The 23939-nt window shown below is 42.0% G+C and overlaps 2 protein-coding genes across 5 annotated transcripts; both read right to left on the bottom strand.

The window, feature by feature from the left end:
- Nucleotides 1–1142: 1142 nt before the first annotated feature.
- Nucleotides 1143–14237, bottom strand: LOC110486889. 2 transcript variants are annotated; one of them, XM_021558742.2, is made up of 10 exons: nucleotides 13716–14237; nucleotides 13138–13503; nucleotides 6925–7287; nucleotides 6654–6671; nucleotides 6402–6465; nucleotides 6266–6309; nucleotides 5890–6040; nucleotides 4142–4255; nucleotides 2165–2241; nucleotides 1143–1622 (listed from the first exon to the last, which is right to left on the bottom strand). In XM_021558742.2, the coding sequence occupies exons 1-10, from the start codon at nucleotides 14091–14093 to the stop codon at nucleotides 1599–1601; spliced, it is 1599 nt and encodes a 532-aa protein (XP_021414417.2). In that variant the 5' UTR covers nucleotides 14094–14237; the 3' UTR covers nucleotides 1143–1598. The 2 variants fall into 2 exon arrangements, with proteins under 2 accessions (XP_021414417.2, XP_021414425.2); XM_021558750.2 differs by lacking the exons at nucleotides 5890–6040; nucleotides 6266–6309.
- Nucleotides 14238–20829: 6592 nt separating this feature from the next.
- On the bottom strand, nucleotides 20830–23887 carry sri (sorcin). Of its 3 annotated transcripts, XM_036933421.1 has the most exons (9): nucleotides 23798–23887; nucleotides 23530–23579; nucleotides 22607–22717; nucleotides 22402–22471; nucleotides 22216–22259; nucleotides 21744–21891; nucleotides 21538–21651; nucleotides 21385–21443; nucleotides 20830–21254 (listed from the first exon to the last, which is right to left on the bottom strand). In XM_036933421.1, the coding sequence occupies exons 1-9, from the start codon at nucleotides 23859–23861 to the stop codon at nucleotides 21228–21230; spliced, it is 687 nt and encodes a 228-aa protein (XP_036789316.1). In that variant the 5' UTR covers nucleotides 23862–23887; the 3' UTR covers nucleotides 20830–21227.
- Between the last annotated feature and the right edge of the window lie 52 nt (nucleotides 23888–23939).

Raw genomic sequence — 23939 nt, 5'->3', positions numbered from 1 at the left:
TTTTACTCAAGTAGTATTTTTCTGGGTGATTTTCACGTTTACTCAAGTAATTTCTATTAAGGTATCTTTACCTTCACTCAAGTATGACAATTGGTTACTTTTTCCACCACTGCTTATTTACAATAAAAGTGACAAAAAAATGACACAATACATTATTTACAATTAATTTCTATTGGACACAAAATAATCTGAAACACAACCAAAACAAACAGCAAATGCATCCAACAAATGTGTAGAGTCACAAGCTTCATGTAGACGTTGTGTGCTATGAATATGGGACCAAAGTGAATTTGTCCCAATACTTTTGCCACAATAAAATGGGAGGACTATGTACAAAAAGTGCCGTTATTTCTAAACGGTTCACCAGATATGGATCAAAATACCCTCAAATACAAGCTGACAGTCTGCACAACAAAACATGTGTCACTGTCCCAATACTTTTGGAGCTTACTGTACTTATCTACCATTGGTTATAGCTCTTCACAATGTTGTGGCCCATTATCACCCCAAATGTGTTGCGTTGTTATCAGAAGTCTTATGTCATGATCGTGTAGGCCATGAGAGATGTTGGTGGATGAGGATTTTGAAAGAAAGTTGAAACACAGGGATGCACTTCCAGAGGGAGGATAATGCAATGAATTTGGTCCAAAAGTTGAACTTTCAATATTGTTGCCACATTATCACTACTCTCACTGTTATTCGGGAAGTGAGTCCTGTGCCTGTGACTTTCTTTCAAATCCCTCCCTTGAAATGGAAAGTCCATTGGCTATCAGCCAGTCTGCTTTTAACAGATGACACCACTCGAATCCTCAAGAACACGACGCTGATTCCAATAGTACTTAATCACTATCTAGCTTCTCGTTTACATTTAAATGTATGGGTCTTTGAGTGAATTAATGGCTATTCATGAACGTAATAAACATAATTACTTAAGAAAAGGGTATATTGTGAAGTCTATTGAGGGAGGTGGTCTGAATGATAAATAACATGCTACTCTATCAACAGGAAATCAACTGGATACATTATACTGGTGAAGTAGTATGATGGAGGATAGTAGCTACTGTTTACTGAAAAGATGAGAGGATAGGCTGGCAAAATCGTCTTATAATTCAGAATTTTACACACACACACACACACACGTATGAATATCCGCCAGGGCATATATTTTATTAGTTAGGCTGTCTTGTACAACTCTGCAGCTAAAGGCTGAATGACAGTATACAGACAAAAGAAAGAAAAAGAAACATGGGATAAAAGTTTAAGAAAAAATGACGATATGGAGAAGAAAGTCTCTAGTCTTGTTGTTTAACTGACAAGCAAGATAGAATACTGAGTCCAACAAAATATGTGTGTAAATGTGTTATAAACAATGTAGCAAGAAAATGTACAGAAAGAGATTCAAACAGACCAGGAGGAAACAGCCATCATATTCAGGTGGACATCAGTCACAAATTATACAGCACTATGACAATCATTTTTGACAGGTATGTACTAAAAGGCAGTAGAATGTTGTTTTTTTGGTCCAAAACAGGTTACTGCATTGCTTTGCATTCCAGGTCAATTGAACTCCTGCTGGTGACTGGACAGCTGCCGCTGGCCTACATAATGGTAACTTGGATTAACTGGAACAGGGGGAGAAAAATTTGACATGAGTATCATCTTCCAGTGGTGATTACTTCTTCATATTCTGTTCTTCTTTAGGTAGAGATAGACGTAGTCACTGTGGCTAAAGACAAAGCTTCAAAGCTTGATATGTTACGGTGCGTGAATGAGGACCCAAAAGCGAATTAACTTAAACAGAGCTTCTTTAATTACCAAACATAGGTAGGCTCAGACGGACCGGCAGATTCCGACAGGACAAGACAAGGTTACAGCAAACATGACGACAGTCTGGTTCAGGCATGAAACACAACAAACAAGAATCCGACAAAGACAGGAGCAGAAACAGAGAGAGATATAGGGACCTAATCAGAGGGAAAAAGGGAACAGGTGGGAAAAGGGGTGACGAGGTGGTTAGGAGGAGACAAGGCACAGCTGGGGGAAAGAGGGGGAGAAAAGGTAACCTAACAACGACCAGCAGAGGGAGACAGGGTGAAGGGAAAGGACAGAGACAAGACACAACATGACAATACATGACATGATAACTCTGCCAGAGCAAACTCACCTGACTGAAGGAGAAACTGGCGACCTCACAGTCTGTTGCAGCATCACAGGGTGAAATGAGTCGGGATTTAAAGCGAGCTGGAGCAGGAGAACAAAAAAAGATATACAAATCTCACTGTGTTCTATTTGTTTATAGATCATTGCAACACTGATCATAATAATAATACATTGTATTCATAGAGCACTTGTTCTCAAGGCACTATGCAACATTGTAGATTGTAAAACAGTGTAACATATACAGTGGGGAGAAAAAGTATTTGATACACTGCAGATTTTGCAGGTTTTCCTACTTACAAATAATTTTTTTATCATAGGTACACTTCAACTGTGAGAGATGGAATCTAAAACAAAAATCCAGACAATCATATGATATGATTTTTAAGTAATGAATTTGCATTTTATTGTATGACATAAGTATTTGATACATCAGAAAATCAGAACTTAATATTTGGTACATAAACCTTTGTTTGCAATTACAGAGATCATACGTTTCCTGTAGTTCATGACCAGGTTTGCACACACTGCAGCAGGGATTTTGGCCCACTCCTCCATACAGACCTTCTCCAGATCCTTCAGGTTTCGGGGCTGTCGCTGGGCAATACGGACTTTCAACTCCCTCCAAAGATTTTCTATTGGGTTCAGGTCTGGAAACTGGCTAGGCCACTCCAGGACCTTGAGATGCTTCTTACGGAGCCACTCCTTAGTTGCCCTGGCTGTGTGTTTCGGGTCGTTGTCATGCTGGAAGACCCAGCCACGACCCATCTTCAATGCTCTTACTGAGGGAAGGAGGTTGTTGGCCAAGATCTCGCGATACATGGCCCCATCCATCCTCCCCTCAATACGGTGCAGTCGTCCTGTCCCCTTTGCAGAAAAGCATCCCCAAAGAATGATGTTTCCACCTCCATGCTTCACGGTTGGGATGGTGTTCTTGGGGTTGTACTCATCCTTTTTCTTCCTCCAAACACGGCGAGTGGAGTTTAGACCAAAAAGCTCTATTTTTGTCTCATCAGACCACATGACCTTCTCCCGTTCCTCCTCTGGATCATCCAGATGGTCATTGGCAAACTTCAGACAGGCCTGGACATGCGCTGGCTTGAGCAGGGGGATCTTGCGTGCCCTGCAGTATTTTAATCCATGACGGCGTAGTGTGTTACTAATGGTTTTCTTTGAGACTGTGGTCCCAGCTCTCTTCAGGTCATTGACCAGGTCCTGCCGTGTAGTTCTGGGCTGATCCCTCACCTTCCTCATGATCATTGATGCCACACGAGGTGAGATCTTGCATGGAGCCCCAGACCGAGGGTGATTAACCGTCATCTTGAACTTCTTCCATTTTCTAATAATTGCACCAACAGTTGTTGCGTTCTCACCAAGCTGCTTGCCTATTGTCCTGTAGCCCATCCCAGCCTTGTGCAGGTCTACAATTGAACCCTGATGACCTTACACAGCTCGCTGGTCTTGGCCATTTTGGAGAGGTTGGAGTCTGTTTGATTGAGTGTGTGGACAGGTGTCTTTTATACAGGTAAAGAGTTCAAACAGGTGCAGTTAATACAGGTAATGAGTGGAGAACAGGAGGGCTTCTTAAAGAAAAACTAACAGGTCTGTGAGAGCCGGAATTCTTACTGGTTGGCAAGTGATCAAATATCATGCAATAAAATGCAAATTAATTACTTAAAAATCATACAATGTGATTTTCTGGATTTTTGTTTTAGATTCCGTCTCTCACAGTTGAAGTGTACCTAAGATAAAAAAAATTACAGACCTCTACATGCTTTGTAAGTAGGAAAACCTGCCAAATCGGCAGTGTATCAAATACTTGTTCTCCCCACTGTACATTGTAAACATTGTAAAACAATACATTTTCATGCACCTATTTGGTGTACAGTATGTGTACAGTATGTGACTATATATAGATATATATTTAGATGTAGTAGATTGATTGGAAAGTCAGAAATGTGTTATATAGTGAGTAAAGAGTTACCCTTCAGGATCTTGAGCCTTGTGAGAATGGCCATAAAGTCATCGTATTTGATCCCTCCACCAGAGCTGTACCGGTGCCATAGTGTTTGGAACGTTTCATCGTCCAAACTAAGATCTATATGACAGAGGATTTTTATCATTTACTTTTTTAAATCTGCAAATATACTCTACAAGGAGTTCAGTTTCACTATCAGGTCAGGATGTTCACAATCAAAACCAAATCCTTGTGTGGTAAATTAAGAGAAAATCAACAAAATATACAGTGTCAAGAAAATGTATGTGAACCCTTTGGAATTACCTGGATTTCTGCATAAATTGGTTGTCAAATTTGATCTGATCTTCGTCTAAGTCACAACAATAGACAATGAGACAAGATTGGAGATGTTGGTTAGAGCTACCTTGCAGCTATAAAAAAAACTCACAAAATTTGAGTTTGCTATTCACAAGAAGCATTGCCTGATGTGAACCATGCCTCAAACAAAATAGATCTCAGAAGACTTAAGATTAAGAATTGTTGACTTGCATTAAGCTGAAAAGGGCTACAAAAGTATTTCTAAAAGCCTTGATGTTCATCAGTCCACGGTAAGACAAATTGTCTATAAATTGAGAAATTTCAGCACTGTTGCTACTCTCCCTAGGAGTGGCCGTCCTGCAAAGATGACTGCAAGAGCACAGCGCAAAATGCTCAATGAGGTTAAGAAGAATCCTAGAGTGTCAGCTAAAGATGTACAGAAATCTCTGGAACATGCTAACATCTCTGTTGACGAGTCTATGATATGTAAAACACTAAACAAGAATGGTGTTCATGGGAGGACACCACGGAAGAAGCCACTGCTGTCCAAAAAAACATTGCTGCACGTCTGAAGTTTGCAAAAGTGCACAGGGATGTCCCACAGCGCTACTGGCAAAATATTCTGTGGACAGATGTAACTATAATTGAGTTGTTTGGAAGGAACACACAACACTGGAGAGAAAAAGGAACAGCACACCAACATCAAAACCACATCACAACTGTAAAGTATGGTGGAGGGAGCATCATGGTTTGGGGCTGCTTTGCTGCCTTAGGGCCTGGACAACTTGCTATCATCAACGGAAAAATGAATTCCCAAGTTTATCAAGACATTTTACAGGAGAATGTTAGGCTATCTGTCTGCCAATTGAAGCTCAACAGAAGTTGGGTGATGCAACAGGTCAACAACCCAAAACACAGAAGTAAATCAACAAAAGAATGGCTTCAACAGAAGAAAATAAGCCTTCTGGAGTGTCCCAGTCAGAGTCCTGACCTCAACCCGATTGAGATGCTGTAGCATGACCTCAAGAGAGCGGTACACACCAGACATCCCAAGAATATTGCTGAACTAAAACAGTTTTGTAAAGAGGAATGATTCAAAAATCTTCCTGACTGTTGTGCAGGTCTGATCTGCAACTACAGAAAACGTTTGGTTGAGGTTATTGCTGCCAAAGGAGGGTCAACCAATTAATAAATCCAAGGGTTCACATACTTTTCCCACCCTGCACTGTGAATGTTTTATATGGTGTGTTCAATAAAGACATGAAATAATAATAATAATTGTTTGTGTGTTATTAGTTTAAGCAGACTGTGTTTGTCTATTGTTGTGACCTAGACGAAGATCAGATAAAATTTGATGACCAATTTATGCAGAAATCCAGGTATTTCCAAAGGGTTCACATACTTTTTCTTGCCACTGTAAATACATCCTTTGATCGTAACTGTGATACATGACTAACCACGGACATCAAGGGCATTCTTCATCTGGTATTCTGTGACGAACCCTGGGTTCTGCCACTCATAGGACTCTGAGTACTCTCTCTTGGTAACAGACACATAGTGCTTTAGGTTGTGGAATTCTTTCACATCCAGTTTGCCTGATTTGTCTTTCTGAAAGGAGCTGGTTAAGGAGAAAGGATTGATGGTTGATACAGTATTGAAACCATTGTCAACCAGGGAGCCTAATGGGGCCTCAGTTGATCTACAATATAGCTCAGAAAGAAGTAAATAAATAAAAGAATTGGCAGGAAACACAAAAAAATGGTTTCGGGGAAGAAATATTAATTAATAAACTCATATAAAAGTGAACTAAAAACAGAAACAGGTGTAGGATACATCTTCTAGAACCAACAATATGTGGGCAGTTTGAAGACTTAGTGCTACAATTGAAGTAGACAATAACATATATGTATAAATTAAATACACACACACGTCATACATAATGCTTTAAATCTCAGAAACCACAACTAACATTGGTCCCGAACAGAGTGACCAAGTTCTTTCAGCTTGACCAGGAGTTCCTCAGCCGTGAGTTGCTGTGGAGACCAAAACACACAAGCATTTGATAGGATGACGGTAATATTCTCCAATTTTCACTTGCCACCTATCCACCTACTCCCACTTCACTTCATACATTCCTCATTAAACACATTATAGGTATCATTCACTTGCTACATATACATATTTACTCTTCAGTTGTCGGAGAAAAATATTTTAAACACACCTCGGGATTACTGTCCCCCTGTGAAAAGAAGTAGACAATATTTTAGAGTAAATTGTTTTGTACACATCTCAAACAAAGGTGACGATACCGCTAGCATGCACCCTGTTGGGTCTGTAGCAAAATAATGAAAGCCAAATCATTGTTGCAGCCACTACTGGCCCATGTACTTATTGCAAGGTATTACTGAATTAAACAACTTGGAGAAACTACTGATTTATTAAAAGTGGTGACTTAATAAGGGTTAAAAAATGACTAGAGTATCGGTACCTACTCTTACGCATGACTCCTCTGGAAAGGATTCACAGCTCAGATCATCAGGCCAGGACATCCCAAACTTATTCAACACACTGTCACACCCCAGTTTGGCTCTCTCACAAAGGGATCTGCAAGGGCGCTGCACCTCCCCTTCCACACACTGGGGAGCGTAGACAGAACACAGAAAGAAGCGGATATCCACAGAACAAGTCAATTTCAAAACATACTCCATTTGAGCCATCTTAACGGCCGCCTCCGCCTGTTTTTTGTGCCCCAGCAGATTTGGCATGGCCGTCAGGTTGTAGGAGATGCCCTGGCACAGTGGAATGGTGATTGGCTGGCAGGGGCCCTCAGGGGACGGAGCACTGGTCACCCCACACTGAAGAGGAAACAACAAAATACCTCATATTCACCAATCAGCAATAATTATTATTGAAGGATGTTTACCTTTACTTCACCAGGCAAAACTGATTGAGGTTTCCTTTCTTTCCTTTCCTCGCCAAACATTTTGATATTGACAATTTATGTTTAAAGGGGCACTTTACCCTTTTTAAACATGTAATTTATTATCTGGTGTGCATCATGTGACTTTGACCAACTATGAGCAGGCAAAGGAAACTGAAACTAATTTTCCTAACCTTTACCTGCCCTGATCATAGTTGTTTAAATAACGATGCAGTGTAGTGGTGTGCTGGTTGGAGCCTGGTATTGAATCTGTAAGTTGATACACTATGTATACAAAAGTATGTGGACACCCCTTCAAATTAGTGGATTTAGCTATTTCAGATACACCAATTGCTGACAATAAAATTGAGGACACAGCCATGCCATCTCCATAGACAAACATTGGCAGTAGAATGGCCTTACTGAAGAGCTCAGTGACCTTCAACGTGTCACCGTCATAGGACGCTATCTTTCCAACAAGTCAGTTTGTCAAATTTCTGCACTGCTAGAGCTGCCCCGGTCAACTGTAAGTGCTGTTATTGTGAAGTGGAAACTTCTAGAAGCAGCAACAAAGGCTCAGCCACAAAGTGGTAGTCCACACAAGCTCACAGAATGGCACTCCAAGTGCTGAAGCTTGAAGCACGTAAAAATCATCTGTCCTCAAAGAACGGGACTCTGAGTGCTGAAGTGCAACGTCAGCACAAGAACTGTTCATCGGGAGCTTCATGAAATGGGTTTGCATGGCCGCACATAGGCCTAAGATCAGCATGCGCAATGCCAAGCGTCGGCTGGAGTGGTGAAAAGCTTGCTGCCATTGGACTCTGGAGCAGTGGAAACTTGTCTGTGGAGTGATGAATCACACTTCACAATCTGGCAGTCCAACAGACGAATCTGGGTTTGGCGGATACCAGGAGAATGCTACCTGCTCCAATACATAGGGCCAACTCCTTATTTTGCAATCTGTTTTAAAAACTATATCTCTCTGTTCCAGGTCTCTTTCATGAGTTACAGACATTTGTTTTGAATCACCTCTTGTTTTGATGCTTTAAAAACATTTTTTATGTATATATATATAGATATATATATATATATATATATATATATATATATAATATCTTTATTCCATATTTCATATTGTTGATTACATGTTGCTAGTTGTTTCGGATCAAAAAGAGGTGATTAACAAACATACAATACATTACAACACATGTACAGTTCATAGTACAAAACGATAGAGAAGGATTAAAAGGAATTGAAAAGTCAAGAATCCTCCATCCAGGCTATTTCATTTTCCAATTCATATAAATTATATTTTTTCAAATGTAGCTGTATTTCTTTTAGAATTCAGATTAAGATATAGAGTGAACAAAAGTATAAATGCAACATGTAAAGTGTTCGTCCCATGTTTCATGAGCTGAAATAAAATATCCCTGAAATGTTCCATACACACAAAAAGCTTTTCTCTCAAATGTTGTGCACAAATGTGTTTAAATCCCTGTTAGTGAGCATTTCTCCTTTTCCGAGATAATCCATCCACCTGACAAGTGTAGCATATCAAGAAGCTGATTAAACAACATGATCATTACACAGGTGCACTTTGTGCTTGGGACAATAAAAGGCCACTGTGCAGTTTTGTCATGCAAAACAATGCCACAGATGTCTCAAGTTGAGGGAGCGTGCAATTGACATGCTGACTGCAGGAATGTCCACCAAAGCGGTTGCCAGAGACTTGAATGCTAATTTCTCTACCACCAGCCGCCTCCAACGTCTTCTTAGAGAATTTAGCAGTACATCCAACGTAGCTCACAACCGCAGACCACGTGTATGGCGTTGTGTGGGCGAGCATTTAGCTGATGTCAACGTTGTGAACAGAGTGCAGTGGGGTTATGGTATGGGCAGGTATAAGCAATGGACAATGAACACAATTGCATTTTATCAATGGCAATTTGAATGCACAGAGATACCGTGATGAGATCCTGAGGTCCATTGTCGTGCCATTCATCCACCACCATCACCTCATGTTTCAGCATAATGCACTACCCCCATGTTGCAAGGATTTGTACACAAGCTTAACACCTTCTTCGCCAGCTTTGAGGATAACACAGTGCCACCGACATGGTCCGCTCCCAAGGACTGTGGGCTCTCGTTCTCCGTGGCCGATTTGAGTAAGACATTTAAGCGTGTTGACCCTCACAAGGCTCAGGCAGTATCCTTAGCCACTTCTCAGAGCATGCGCAGACCATATGGCTGGAGTCGTTAGGACATGTTCAATCTCTCCCTATCCCAGTCTGCTGTCTCCACTTGCGTCAAGATGTCCACCATTGTTCCTGTACTCAAGAAAGCTAAGGTAACTGAATTAAATGACTATTGCCCCGTAGCACTCACTTCTGTCATCATGAAGTGCTTTGAGAGGCTAGTTAAGGATCATATCACCTCCATCTTACCTGACGCCCTAGACCCTCTGTAATTTGCATACTGACCCAATAGATCCACAGACGATGCAATTGCCATTGCACTACACACTGCCCTATCCCATCTGGACAAGAGGAATACCTATGTAAGAATGCTGTTCATTGACTATAACTCAGCCTTCAACATCATAGTACCCTCCAAGCTCATGGCCCAGGGTCTGAACCCCGCCCTGTGCAACTGGGTCCTGGAATTCCTGATGGGCCGCCTCCCAGGTGGTGAAGGTAGGAAACAACACCTCGACTACGCTGATCCTCAACACAGGGGCCCCACACGGGTGGGTGCTCAGCCCCCTCCTGTACTCCCTGTTCAACCATAACTCCGTGGCAACGCACGCCTCTAACTCAATCATCAAGTTTGCAGACGACACAACAGTATTAGGCCTGATTACAACAATGACGAGACAGCCTACAGGGAGGAGGTGAAGGTCCTAGCGGAGTGGTGGCAGGAAAATAACTCTCCCTCAACAAAATGAAGGAGCTGATCGTGGACTTCAGGAGACAACAGAGAGAGCATTCCCCTATTCACGTCGACGGGACGGCAGTGGAGAAGACAATGTGGTGAAGAAGGCGCAACAGCGCCTCTTCAACCTCAGGAGGCTGAAGAAATTTGGCTTGGCCCCTAAGACCCTCACAAACATTTATAGATGTACAATTGAGAGCATCCTGTCGGGCTGTATCACCGCCTTGTAAGACAACTGCACTGCTGCAACCACAGGGCTCTCCAGAGGATGGTACGGTCTTTCCAGTGGCGATTTTAGCATATAAATCTTGGTGGGGCAAAAAAATGTATAAATAAATGTATGCATGCCAGCAAAGGCACTACACAACACAACACTAAACAATACATTCATTGCACTATAATGGTGACAAACGGTGCCCACAAACTGTTAGGGCCTAAATAAAGCTGTCCCAACAGCAGACCCAACACCTTACCACTGCTACATCCTGGCTATCAGCTGAGCCTTGTCTGGCAGCGAAACAGTTCATTCAACCTCATTTACTGACTTTTTATAAACATAGCTGATATGGCTGACTTGCTAAAAAATTGTGGTTTCTACTGACAATTGAGAAGTACAAACTATGGCATAAGGGTACAATACATAGTGCCAACTGTAAAGTTTGGTGGAGGAGGAATAATGGTCTGGGGCTGTTTTTCATGGTTTGGGCTAGGCCTCTTAGTGAACGGAAATCTTAACGCTACAGAATACAATTAGTTGTAAATGAGAACATGTTCTCAACTAGCCTACCTGGTTAAATAAAGGTGAAATATACAGTGGGGCAAAAAAGTATTTAGTCAGCCACCAATTGTGCAAGTTCTCCTACTTAAAAAGATGAGAGAGGCCTGTAATTTTCATCATAGGTACACTTCAAATATGACAGTCAAAATGAGAAAAAAAATTCCAGAAAATCACATTGTAGGATTTCTAATGAATTTATTTGCAAATTATGGTGGAAAATAAGTATTTGGTCACCTACAAACAAGCTAGATTTCTGGCTCTCACAGACCTGTAACAACTTCTTTAAGAGGCTCCTCTGTCCTCCACTCGTTACCTGTATTAATGGCACCTGTTTGAACTTGTTATCAGTATAAAAGACACCTGTCCACAACCTCAAACTGTCACACTCCAAACTCCACTATGGCCAAGACCAAAGAGCTGTCAAAAGACACCAGAAACAAAATTGTAGACCTGCACCAGGCTGGGAAGACTGAATCTGCAATAGGTAAGCAGCTTGGTTTGAAGAAATCAACTGTGGGAGCAATTATTAGGAAATGGAAGACATACAAGACCACTGATAATCTCCCTCGATCTGGGGCTCCACGCAAGATCTCACCCCATGGGGTCAAAATGATCACAAGAACGGTGAGCAAAAATCCCAGAACCACACGGGGGGACCTAGTGAATGACCTGCAGAGAGCTGGGACCAAAGTAACAAAGCCTACCATTAGTAACACACTACGCCGCCAGGGACTCAAATCCTGCAGTGCCAGACGTGTTCCCCTGCTTAAGCCAGTACATGTCCAGGCCTGTCTGAAGTTTGCTAGAGAGCATTTGGATCATCCAGAAGAAGAATGTCATATGGTTAGATGAAACCAAAATATAACTTTTTGGTAAAAACTCAACTCGTCGTGTTTGGAGGACACAGAATGCTGAGTTGCATCCAAAGAACACCATACCTACTGTGAAGCATGGGGGTGGAAACATCATGCTTTGGGGCTGTTTTTCTGCAAAGGGACCAGGACGACTGATCCGTGTAAAGGAAAGAATGAATAGGGCCATGTATCGTGAGATTTTGAGTGAAATCCTCCTTCTATCAGCAGGGGCATTGAAGATGAAACGTGGCTGGGTCTTTCAGCATGACAATGATCCCAAACACACCACCCGGGCAACGAAGGAGTGGCTTCGTAAGAAGCATTTCAAGGTCCTGGAGTGGCCTAGCCAGTCTCCAGATCTCAACCCCATAGAAAATCTTTGGAGGGAGTTGAAAGTCCGTGTTGCCCAGCAACAGCCCCAAAACATCACTGCTCTAGAGGAGATCTGCATGGAGGAATGGGCCACAATACCAGCAACAGTGTGTGAAAACCTTGTGAAGACTTCTAGAAAACGTTTGACCTCTGTCATTGCCAACAAAGGGTATATAACAAAGTATTGAGATAAACTTTTGTTATTGACAAAATACTTATTTTCCACCATAATTTGCAAATAAATTCATAAAAAATCCTACAATGTGATTTTCAGGATTTTTTTTTCTCATTTTGTCTGTCATTGTTGAAGTGTACCTATGATGAAAATTACTGGCATCTCTCATCTTTTTAAGTGGGAGAACTTGCACAATTGGTGACTGACTAAATACTTTTTTGCCCCACTGTATATATATATATTTTTAAATCTAGACAATTCTGTGCTTCCAACTTTATGGCAACAACATGACAATGCCCCTGTGCAAAAGGTGAAGTCCATACATAAATGGTTTGTCGAGATTGGTGTGGAAGAACTTGACTGGCCTGCACAGAGCCCTGACCTCAACTCCATTGAACACCTTTGGGATGAATTGGAACGTCGACTGTGAGCAAGGCCTAATCGCCCAACGTCAGTGCCCGACCTCACTTATGCTCTTGTGGCTGAATGGAAGCAAGTCCCTGTAACAATGTTCCAACATCTAGTGGAAAACCTTCCCAGAAGAGTGGAGGCTGTTATAGCAGCAAAGGGGGGACCAACTCCATATTAATGCCCATGATTTTGGAATTAGATACTTAATGAGCAGGTGCCCACATACTTTTGGTCATGTAGTGTACATGCTGGAAAGTGACTTACATGTTCACAAGATTCCGTTGCGAAGGTGTCACACTCAAACTGACTGGGCCACTGAAAACCAAACTTGTTCATTAGCACCTCACAGTCCTTTCTGGCTAGCTCACACAGAGCTCTGTAGGGTGGGCGGGCTTTCCCTGAAACACACTCTGGAGTGTAGACGGAGCACAGGAAAGCCTGAAGGTGAGGAGAACACTGCACCTTTACCAGAGGGTAAAACTGATACAATTCTAAACCAGCGACCTCCTGTGTGGAGTGGTTTAATAGGTTGGGCATTATAGTGTCCTTGTAGGGCAGGTCCTTGCAGAGAGGGATGATGATTGGCTCACAGGTTCCTGCAGGGTTTGGTGCAGGGATACTCTCTTGGCCCTGAAAGCAATGAACATCATTTTGTCATATGCTATATGCATTATGGTGAGGAATGACACAACATCTGGGAAGGTTTTCAGTTATAGAACCAGAATTATACTTCAAAAATCCACTTCCTACTACTCTATGCAGGACAGCCTACAGGCATACAGCAGTCCTGAATCAGATATGTCCCTACAATGACAAGATGAACACATCCTAATGCTACTTACGTTGGCACAGGATTGTTTGGGGTAAGCCTCACATCTGATCTTCTCTGGCCAGTTTAGACCCTTCTCTCTTAGAACAGGCTCACATTCATTCTTCACCCTCTCACAGAGCCAACTGCAGGGTGGAATCTTGTCATCCAACACACACTCAGGTGAAACAACGCCACATAGGAAAACTGTGACCTCTGGAGAGCAGCCAGTCTTCACGATCTGACGAAGCTGCCTCAGGTCGTAGCCCCTGGTTTGGCGGGTTGGATTGATGGTCGTGTTGTAACCAACATCTTGACAAAAGTCCACGGTCACTGGATGGCAGGACTGCTTGCTGTGTGCAGCCTGCACAAAGAGCAACAATCTGAAGACCAACAGGACCCAAGTCTCCATGACCCTGTGCTGTAATAACAACTACAGTAGTAGCTAACCTCAAAGTTTCCTAAATGCTGATCAAATGAATCCAAAATGGTTTGGAGAGCCGACCTAATATGTATTTCTGGAGTGCACTGCTTTGCTGTAGAATATTCAAGTGGGTGTATTTTCACTGTTTTGAGTCCAGACCTTTATTTCTGTGAAACTCCACATCAGGAAGTGATTATGATTGTGTGTCCTAGGACATTGAGTGCCTGCTTTTTGGGGGTTTTGCAATATCTGGAGAAGAACTTGAATCAAGGAATCGAAACCACAAAAACAAACAAACAGTAACAAATGGATTACTTGCAATGTACTATTAACATAAGGCCAGCAATCATTATGTGCATTACACTGTGAGAACTGTGTTTGTGTTATGGATTCCTGTGAAAGTGAAGTTAATCACTTCATGCAGCTCACTCTACCCATCCCCCAATCTGCACCTCAAATCTCAGTGACCAGGCCACTGATAGGTTGCTAAGGGGCTTGACAACTGCCAGTCCTCATTATTTTGCAATCTGATTTAAAAACTATATCTCTCTGTTCCTGTTCTCTTTCATGAGTTACAGACATTTGTTTTGAATCATCTCTTGTTTTGTTGCTTTTTTTCTTTATTGTTTAAAAAATATAATATCTTTATTCCATATTTCATATTGTTGATTACATGTTGCTAGTTGTTTCGGACCAAAAAGAGGTGATTAACAAACATACAATACATTACATCACATTTACAGTTCATAATACAAAACGATAGAGAAGGATTAAAAGGAATTGAAAAGTCAAGAATCCTCCATCCAGCCTATTTCATTTTCCAATTCATATAAATTATATTTTTTCAAATGTAGCTGTATTTCTTTTACAATTCAGATTAAGATATATACTGAACAAAAGTATAAATGCAACATGTAAAGTGTTCATCCCATGTTTCATGAGCTGAAATAAAATATCCCTGAAATGTTCCATACACACAAAAAGCTTTTCTCTCAAATGTTATGCACAAATGTGTTTAAATCCCTGTTAGTGAGCATTTCTCATTTGCCGAGATAATCCATCCACCTGACAAGTGTGGCATATCAAGAAGCTGATTAAACGACATGATCATTGCACAGGTGCACCTTGTGCTTGGGACAATAAAAGGCCACTGTGCAGTTTTGTCACGCAAAACAATACCTCAGATGTCTCAAGTTGAGGGAGCGTGCAATTGACATGCTGACTGCAGGAATGTCCACCAAAGAGGTTGCCAGAGAATTGGATGCTAATTTCTCTACCATAAGCCGCCTCCAATGTCTTCTTAGAGAATTTGGCAGTACATCCAACGTGGCTCACAACCGCAGACCACGTGTATGCGTTGTGTGGGTGAGCGTTTTGCTGATGTCAACGTTGTGAACAGAGTGCAGTGAGGTTATGGTATGGGCAGGTATAAGCAATGGACAACGAACACAATTGCATTTTATCAATGGCAATTTGAATGCACAGAGATACCGTGATGAGATTCTAAGGTCCATTGTTGTGCCATTCATCCACCACCATCACCTCCTGTTTCAGCATAATGCACTACCCCCATGTCGCAAGGATTTGTACACAAGCTAAACGCCTTCTTCGCCAGCTTTGAGGATAACACAGTGCCACTGACGTGGTCCGCTCCCAAGGACTGTGGGCTCTCGTTCTCCGTGGCCGATTTGAGTAAGACATTTAAGCGTGTTGACCCTCGCAAGGCTACTGGCTCAGACTGTAACCTTTGCCACTTCTCAGAGCATGCGCAGACCAGATGGCTGGAGTCGTTACGGACATATTCAATCTCTCCCTATCCCAGTCTGCTGTCTCCACTTGCGTCAAGATGTTCACCATAGTTCCTGTACTCAAGAAAGCGAAGGTAACTGAACTAAATGACTATCGCTCTGTAGCACTCACTTCTGTCATTATGAAGTGCTTTGAGAAGCTAGTTAAGGATCATATCACCTCCATCTTACCTGACGCCCTAGACCCACTGTAATTTGCATACTGCCCCAATAGATCCACAGATGATGCAATTGCCATTGCCCTACACATTCCCTATCCCATCTGGATGAGGAATACCTATGCACGAATGCTGTTCATTGACTATAACTCAGCCTTCAACACCATAGTACCCTCCAAGCTCATCATTAAGCTCGGGGCCCAGGGTCTGAACCCCGCCCTGTGCAACTGGGTCCTGGAATTCCTGATGGGCCGCCCCCCAGGTGGTGAAGGTAAGAAACAACACCTCCACTACGCTGATCCTCAACACAGGGGCCCCACACGGGTGGGTGCTCAGCCCCCTCCTGTACTCCCTGTTCAACCATAACTCCGTGGCAACGCACGCCTCTAACTCAATCATCAAGTTTGCAGACGACACAACAGTATTAGGCCTGATTACAACAATGACGAGACAGCCTACAGGGAGGAGGTGAAGGTCCTAGCGGAGTGGTGCTAGGAAAATAACTCTCCATCAACAAAACAAAGGAGCTGAGAGAGAGCGAGCATTCCCCTATTCACATCAACGGGACGGCAGTGGAGAAGACAGTGTGGGGAAGAAGGTGCAACAGCGCCTCTTCAACCTCAGGAGGCTGAAGAAATTCGGCTTGGCCCCTAAGACCCTCACAAACTTTTATAGATGTACAATTGAGAGCATCCTGTCGGATTGTATCACCGCCTTGTACGACAACTGCACTGCTGCAACCACAGGGCTCTCCAGAGGGATGGTACGGTCTGCTCTGTGGCGATTTTAGCATATAAATCTTGGTGGGGCAAAAAAATGTATAAATAAATGTATGCATGCCAGCAAAGGCACTACACAACACAACACTAAACAATACATTCATTGTACTATAACGGTGACAAACGGTGCCCACAAACAGTTAGGACCTACATAAAGCTGTCCCAAAAGCAGTCCCAACACCTTACCACTGCTACACCTGGCTATCAGCGGAGCCTTGTCTGGTAGCGAATCAGTTAATTCAGCCTCATTTACTGCCTTTTTAAAAAACATAGCTGATATGGCTGACCTGTTAAAAATTGTGGTTTCTACTGACAATTGAGAAGTATAGACTATGACATAAGGGAAGGACAATCCGTAATTTCAATTGAGACATTAATGAGCGAGCTAGGATGGATGTTGTCAATATAACTATTTGTTCAGCACTTTTGAAATGTACAGCGATAGAATTCAGAACATGGGCTGTTCTTACCGTATTCTCCCTGTACACCAAGTCAGAACCGTAGGATAAATAACGGTGCCATATAAGCAGACAATGAAAGCTCTTACAATATTTGATGATTACATTTCTCTAAAACAGGCTATAGGCTACATGTGCACGTGCACCACCAAGTCAGAACAGTAGGGAAAAGAGGGGAAAGGGGACCAAATGATTAGCGCGAGGCACATGGGCTACTAACAGCTTACTACACAACATAGACAACATACACAACATTAGTATTACTTTCTTAGCTACAGTATGCATATCTCCCTGGCACATCATTTATGCAGCAACATACAATACATTTTTGGACTCATCTTGTTGTGCTCACTTCCTTCCAAACCACTCAATGTTGAATTTGCAATTTACATCTTGTTGTGTATATCCAATAAGCACCGATTCGTTTCATCTATAATTTCTCTTCATTATTTCTCTTCATATGACAAGGATTGAAAAGGATTTGCCAGTAGATTGTCGACTTGATTCATGATGATGACTTCTAGCTAAGATTTTGAAAGTATGATTTTGACATGATCAGTCCAATCAAAGCTACTATACATATAACGAGATTTGACGTCATTTTATCTGTGGCCAATGACCTTGAGCCTTCTTGGATGGGCAATTCTAATGTATCTCTATGTCAATACCCAAAAGGCTAACATTTTCGAGGTATCCCCTTAGACTATGCGGTGACGTAGTTTCCTCATGAGTGACAGAACACTGAGCCAATCACGGCGCAAAGCTCCGTACACTGAGCTGGGCTGAAACACCTGTATTTTGGAGCTGCCTTACTCAAGAAAACAAAAAAGAGACCGTGTTTGTATGTGGCTTTATTAACTCAAATATGTATATATATTTGTAATTGTTTGCAAACTGATATGTGACACATATTAATGCCAAAATAACATTTAAAACAGGCAAGCCCCAAAAAATCTAAATGAGTGGTCGCCGCTGGGTATGTCCAACGCATCACCGGGGATACTGCCTGCCCTGCAGGACACCTACAGCACGATGTAACAGGAAGACCAAAAAGATCATCAAGGATATCAACCACTCGAGCCACTACCTGTTCACCCCGTTATCATTCAGAAGGCGAGGTCAGTACAGGTGCATCAAAGCTGGGACCAAGAGACTGAAAAATAGCTTCTACAGTATCACACTGTTAAATAGCCATGACTACCGGCTACCACCTGGTTACTCAACCCTGCACCTTAGCACCTTAAGAGGCTGCTGCCCTATGTTCTACATAGACATGGAATCACTGGTCACTTTAAATTGAACACTAGTCACTTTAATGTTTACATACTGTTAAACTAATTTCATATACTGTATTCTACTGTATTTTAGTCAATGCCACTCAGACATTGCTCATCCTAATATTTATATATTTCTTAATTCCATTCTTTTACTTTTAGATTTGTGTGTATTATTATGAATTGTTGGATACTACTGCACTGTTGGAGCTAGTAACACAAGCATTTCGCTACACACGCAATAACGTCTGCTAAATATGTGTATGTGACCAACAAAATTTGATTTGATCATCCTTGGAAGCTGAAAATGTCAATTTTTTTCAATGGTCTGCATACTCACCAGACATGTTACCCATTGAACGTGTTTGGGATGTTCTGGATCTACGTGTACAACAGTGTGTTCCAGTTTCCGACGATATCCAGGAACTTCGCACAACCATCCAAGAAGAGCGGGACAACATTCCACAGGACACAATCAACAGACTGATCAACTGTATGCGAAGGAGATGTGTTGCGCTGCACAACAGAAACTGACAGGTTCTGGTCCCTGCCCTACCTTTTTTTTAAGGTATCTGTGACCAACAGATGCATATCTGTATTCCCAGTCATGTGAAATCCATAGATTAGGGTCTAATGATTTCCTTACATGAACTATAACTCAGTAAAATATTTTAAATTGTGGCGTTTATATTTTTGTTCCGTGTAATTTAAATATTTCCGTGTAGGCCTATCTAAATACTTACATTAGATTTTTTTAAATCCTGTTATTCTGGACTTCATAATGTCCGACAAGTCAATGTCAGTTTAATAAAATTTTCAGTTCACATATTTCTAACTTCAATTCATTTATCATATCTTTGTTTTCTAGACATTTCACAGACATTTCATATTAAGGGCCATCATTGGGAGGTAGTGATGGAGGAGAAGAGGGGCACGGTATTCACTTTCATTGGTGTCGTCTTCATCTCTCTCATGTTCCCTTTTGGCCTCACGCTCACTGCTGTCACTTTCTTCTTCACCGTCGCTCGGGATGGAGTTGGAAGACTGGTGGGTGACGTCTACTTCAGCGCTCGGGTGGACGACCTTACTAGTTCCATTTCTTTCTTCTTAGGCCGTCTCAACTCTCTCTCTCCCGGGCTCACTCTCTGTCACAGCTCCTGGAGAAGCAGCGGGTGACGGCACACAGTGCCACAGCGTGAGTTGTAGTCTTGCTGATGGTCTAGGGTGCTGGGTCTAATGCTGCGGGCTCACTTTCTCTTTATCCCGTTTCGTCAAGCCTTGGATTAGAGGCTGGACCTCTTCTTACCATGCCCGCATAGGACACTGGGCATTGGAAGGTGTGACCTTCACCTCCACATAGGCTGTACATCCCTTCTTCAGTAAAGTCTTTTGCATTGCGGCCCAGTCCAGCCCATAATGTTTTATGACAATCTCTGACCTGATGGTCCAGACTCTGACAGATGTAGCAGCGATGGGTCTGACCTTGATAACCGACTCTCCCAATGTTTTTTTATTTATTTTACCTTTATTTAACTAGGCAAGTCAGTTAAGAACAAATTCTTATTTTCAATGACGGCCTAGGAACAGTGGGTTAACTGCCTGTTCAGGGGCAGAACGACAGATTTGTACCTTGTCAGCTCTGGGGTTTGAACTTGCAACCTTCCGGTTACTAGTCCAACGCTCGAACCACTAGGGACCCATTGCGGTTGAGTTTAGGATCTGTACTGGAAATCTGTTGATTTTCCACAAATGTACTTTGTACCTTCTGACCCCATACCAGATCCCAAACTTGTCTAGTTGCTTGTAGACAGGCTGTATAATTTCGCAGGTTTAGGAAAAGCTCTACATCTTGGTCCACAATTTCTCCTGTAAAGAACTCAACAAAAATGGTCTTTATATCTAGCTCAATATGGGACCCAGTCTTTCCACTTTGGATGTGAGGAGTGGGCAGACTGGACCTCCAGGAAACGACAGAGTGGAAGTTCTGCCTGCTCAAGTCATAGCCTCCTCAGTCTCTCTCCAAGTGGACAAGAGTGATGGTCAGAAGTGAGTGATGTTGACATTTTAGAAACCATAAAATCACTCGTAAGTTAAATCAATTATTTTCTGGATTCATACCTTGTTCTATTATTCTTATTTTCCCATGGAGAGTGCATGTGGACCTACAGTGTGAAATGCTGATAATGCTCACTCGATTTAATTGAACTGTCACCAAGACCTAATAGGAAAACAGCAGATCATCAGAGGTGTATTCCACATATATGGTTGTGTTTATTACTCTCTTTCACATACAGACAAAATTACTCCCAGCTATATTTAGGGATATATTGATTATCATGATGAATAGTAAAGACTTTCAACAGTGACATAATATACAGAACATGCAGTGGTGACACGGGTTTATAGGCACACCTAGTGGTTAAAGTTGGCAAATATTCCAGTTTCCTAAGGTAATGTTACAATTTTATAGCAACTTCCTATTTCAAAACTTCCTATTTAGTCATGTTTGTATAAAAGCAATCAAAAAATGCAAGCGATTTGTGAGTATCAAAAATACATGTCAGAATTAATTTTTACACATGCTAAATTGTAAATATTATGGGAGTTAAGAGGTAGTCCCTCAGATGTTTTTCTGCTCTGTCTCTTCATGTGCTCATCGTGCACTGGATGAACTGAGAGAGAGAGAGAGAGAGAGAGAGAGAGATTATAATACTTAACATTTAAGAAGGGGCCATTTACAGTAAGTGCTTACAACAAGGAAGAGGATCTGAAAATAAAATGTAAGAGATTTGAAAGACTTACATCATCGTATGGAAATGTGGCCATTCCCTGTCCAGCTTGGTCCCGCTTTCGGAACAAATCTGTAGCAAACATACAGAGATAAACTATTACCAAACAACCACATATACAATAGTCATAGTGATAATGGACAAGTGATCAAAACAGTCCACTCACCAGTCAGGGTTCTGAGTTTCACACAACAAGCTACGTAGTCATCAAAGGTGATCTTCCCCTGAGAACTGAATCTCTTGATGATGCAGTTCATGGCTTGTGGGCTCAGTCTGTAGCCTGTAACACACAAACAAACATGTCAAATGAACATATCATCACTTATTGTGTATACACATATAAACGAATACACCCTTTGTGCTTGTACGTACCCATGGAAGTGACTGCCTGGTGCATCTCCTGGGGGTCCACGGTCCCACTCTGGTCACGATCAATGGACATGAAGTGCTGCTTCCAGCCATTGAGCACGGTCCACAGCTCCTTGAACTCGTTGAAGCCCATAGTACATGACATGTCTCTCTGAGGGGTCGCTTCAGTCAAGGAACAGGAACAGCAGTGACCTCACAACCTTACCTCAAACATGAATATAGACGGCTAAAGGTTTCCTGAATCATTTCAATATTTAGATGATGTTGTCCTGATATATCTAGTTGTTTTTTCCCCATTCAAGAAAAATCCATGGAACACAGTCATACAATGTGAGAGGACTTTCTGCAAACTCTGAATGCACAAAAAAACTGTCACTTACGCATATTCCATCTCATATTATTGTCCTGGTAGCTAGTAGGGACCATAGTATTTTAAAAATCTGTGTGTCTGTACTGACTGGTTAGTCAAGGATACATCCAGCATGTTGATCATCAGTCTGCAGGTCTCCAGGTTAAAAGCTGTCAGAGATAAGATAACAGTTCATCAAACCACAGGCAGCTCTCCATACAATGTAAAGAATAGAATAAAACAAAATACTGCATTGAAAAATGACTGGGAGTTTGCGGTTGCCGTCGGTCTTGTACATGGTGTCACTCTTACGTTTGTAGCCACCAGAGAAGTTAGCCTGTGTGAGGCATTGCTGGAGCTCTTCCGCTGATATGTGCCCATCCTTCCAATGTCAAAACATATAGGGGAAAAAATACTTACTGAGACCAAAACAATGCATTTTTAGATGACAGTAAGCTGTTTTGACTGTGTTGAGACTAGCAGATAGCTCAATATGTCAATCTGTAAGTCTTATTACCTGGCCTGCAACAGCAGCAAAATATCCATAGAGAGGGTCTTGCTGCTGACCAGGGTATCCTCCAAAGCCAGGTCCACCAGGGGGGTGGCCACCAGCAGGGGCACCTCCATACTGCGAGACAGACAGACAATGATTTATAGAGAAACAGACAGACAATGATTTAGAGAGAGAAAGAGAAACAGTAAACACGATAAGGTTACTATGAAACAGTTAGTGACAACATAGGTCAAGTGCCATGAAAGTGACCAAAGTTGAACATCCCAATGACTCACTCTGAACCACCTAACCAATAGTCAAAAGACAACAGACAATTGTGTCTCAAATCAGTGCAAGGTGCTGAGAATTATTTAATATAGATTATTTATTCCAATCAGCAAGAGTGCCAAACTGCACTTCGGCCAGCAACACCAGGACAGTGAGTCCCAGCTATTATGTGTGCCTGACCACTCCCAGGGTTGGGTGAACTGAGTTCATTCAAAACCAGTACTTCTATAGACCTATACGCTACTGAACTTGTTATACAAAGTATAGGCCCTATAATCAATCATAGTAGAGCTAACATTTGCACTTCATGTTATCTTTTGATCAGCTCAGATTGTTACATTGTAAGAGTGTCTCTGTTGTATCCAACAAGCCTCTTCACTCCGGGAACAACAGGCCTCCCTGGAGGCTAAAGCGCATAAAGCATAAAATATCTGCTACGGCTTGCCAATGGTAGAGATTCGTTGGCAGGCAGGCCTACAAATTGTATTAGATACAACAAATACTCTACTGTATTCGGAAAACACTGTGCAATATACGCTTGTTATATTATGTAGGATATTATGTCGATTTGCAGTTCTACTTCCGGACAACTAAACGGTCCTGCCGATACCCATTTATTTTCATATTTGTGTAGAAGACACTTGTCTGTAAGATCTTACCCCTCCTGGGTATCCGCCTGCGGGAGCACCATATCCAGGATAACTCATTTCTATGAATGAAAAGAATAAGACTGTGAAACCAACTGGCAATAAAGTATCCACTTCCACGACTTGCCCTTCTTGACACACAAGGGGAGTGTCGGCTGTCCTGCTTTACAATAAGCAATGGGAGGGATGAATTTGAGTTCTAAGCTGTTGTCTTTGGGAACCTTTATTTGGAGTAAAAGAGTGGATGTAGTTGAATAGAAGTCAAAGTATAAACTTTTACCAGAGTATGTTTTGCTAAAATGAAATGAACACTCGAGGAAGTAAATGGTATATTCCAGGCACATTCCAGTATTTTATGTTTCATTCACGCCCATCACCTCAACGCACTAGTCCCTGATTGGCCTTGCATTAACATGTGACCA

The sequence above is a fragment of the Oncorhynchus mykiss genome, chromosome 2 (assembly GCF_013265735.2).
Source record: "Oncorhynchus mykiss isolate Arlee chromosome 2, USDA_OmykA_1.1, whole genome shotgun sequence".
Lineage (NCBI taxonomy): Eukaryota > Metazoa > Chordata > Actinopteri > Salmoniformes > Salmonidae > Oncorhynchus > Oncorhynchus mykiss.
Note: the sequence above shows the minus strand (reverse complement) of the source record. Positions and strands in the feature narration are given on the sequence as shown.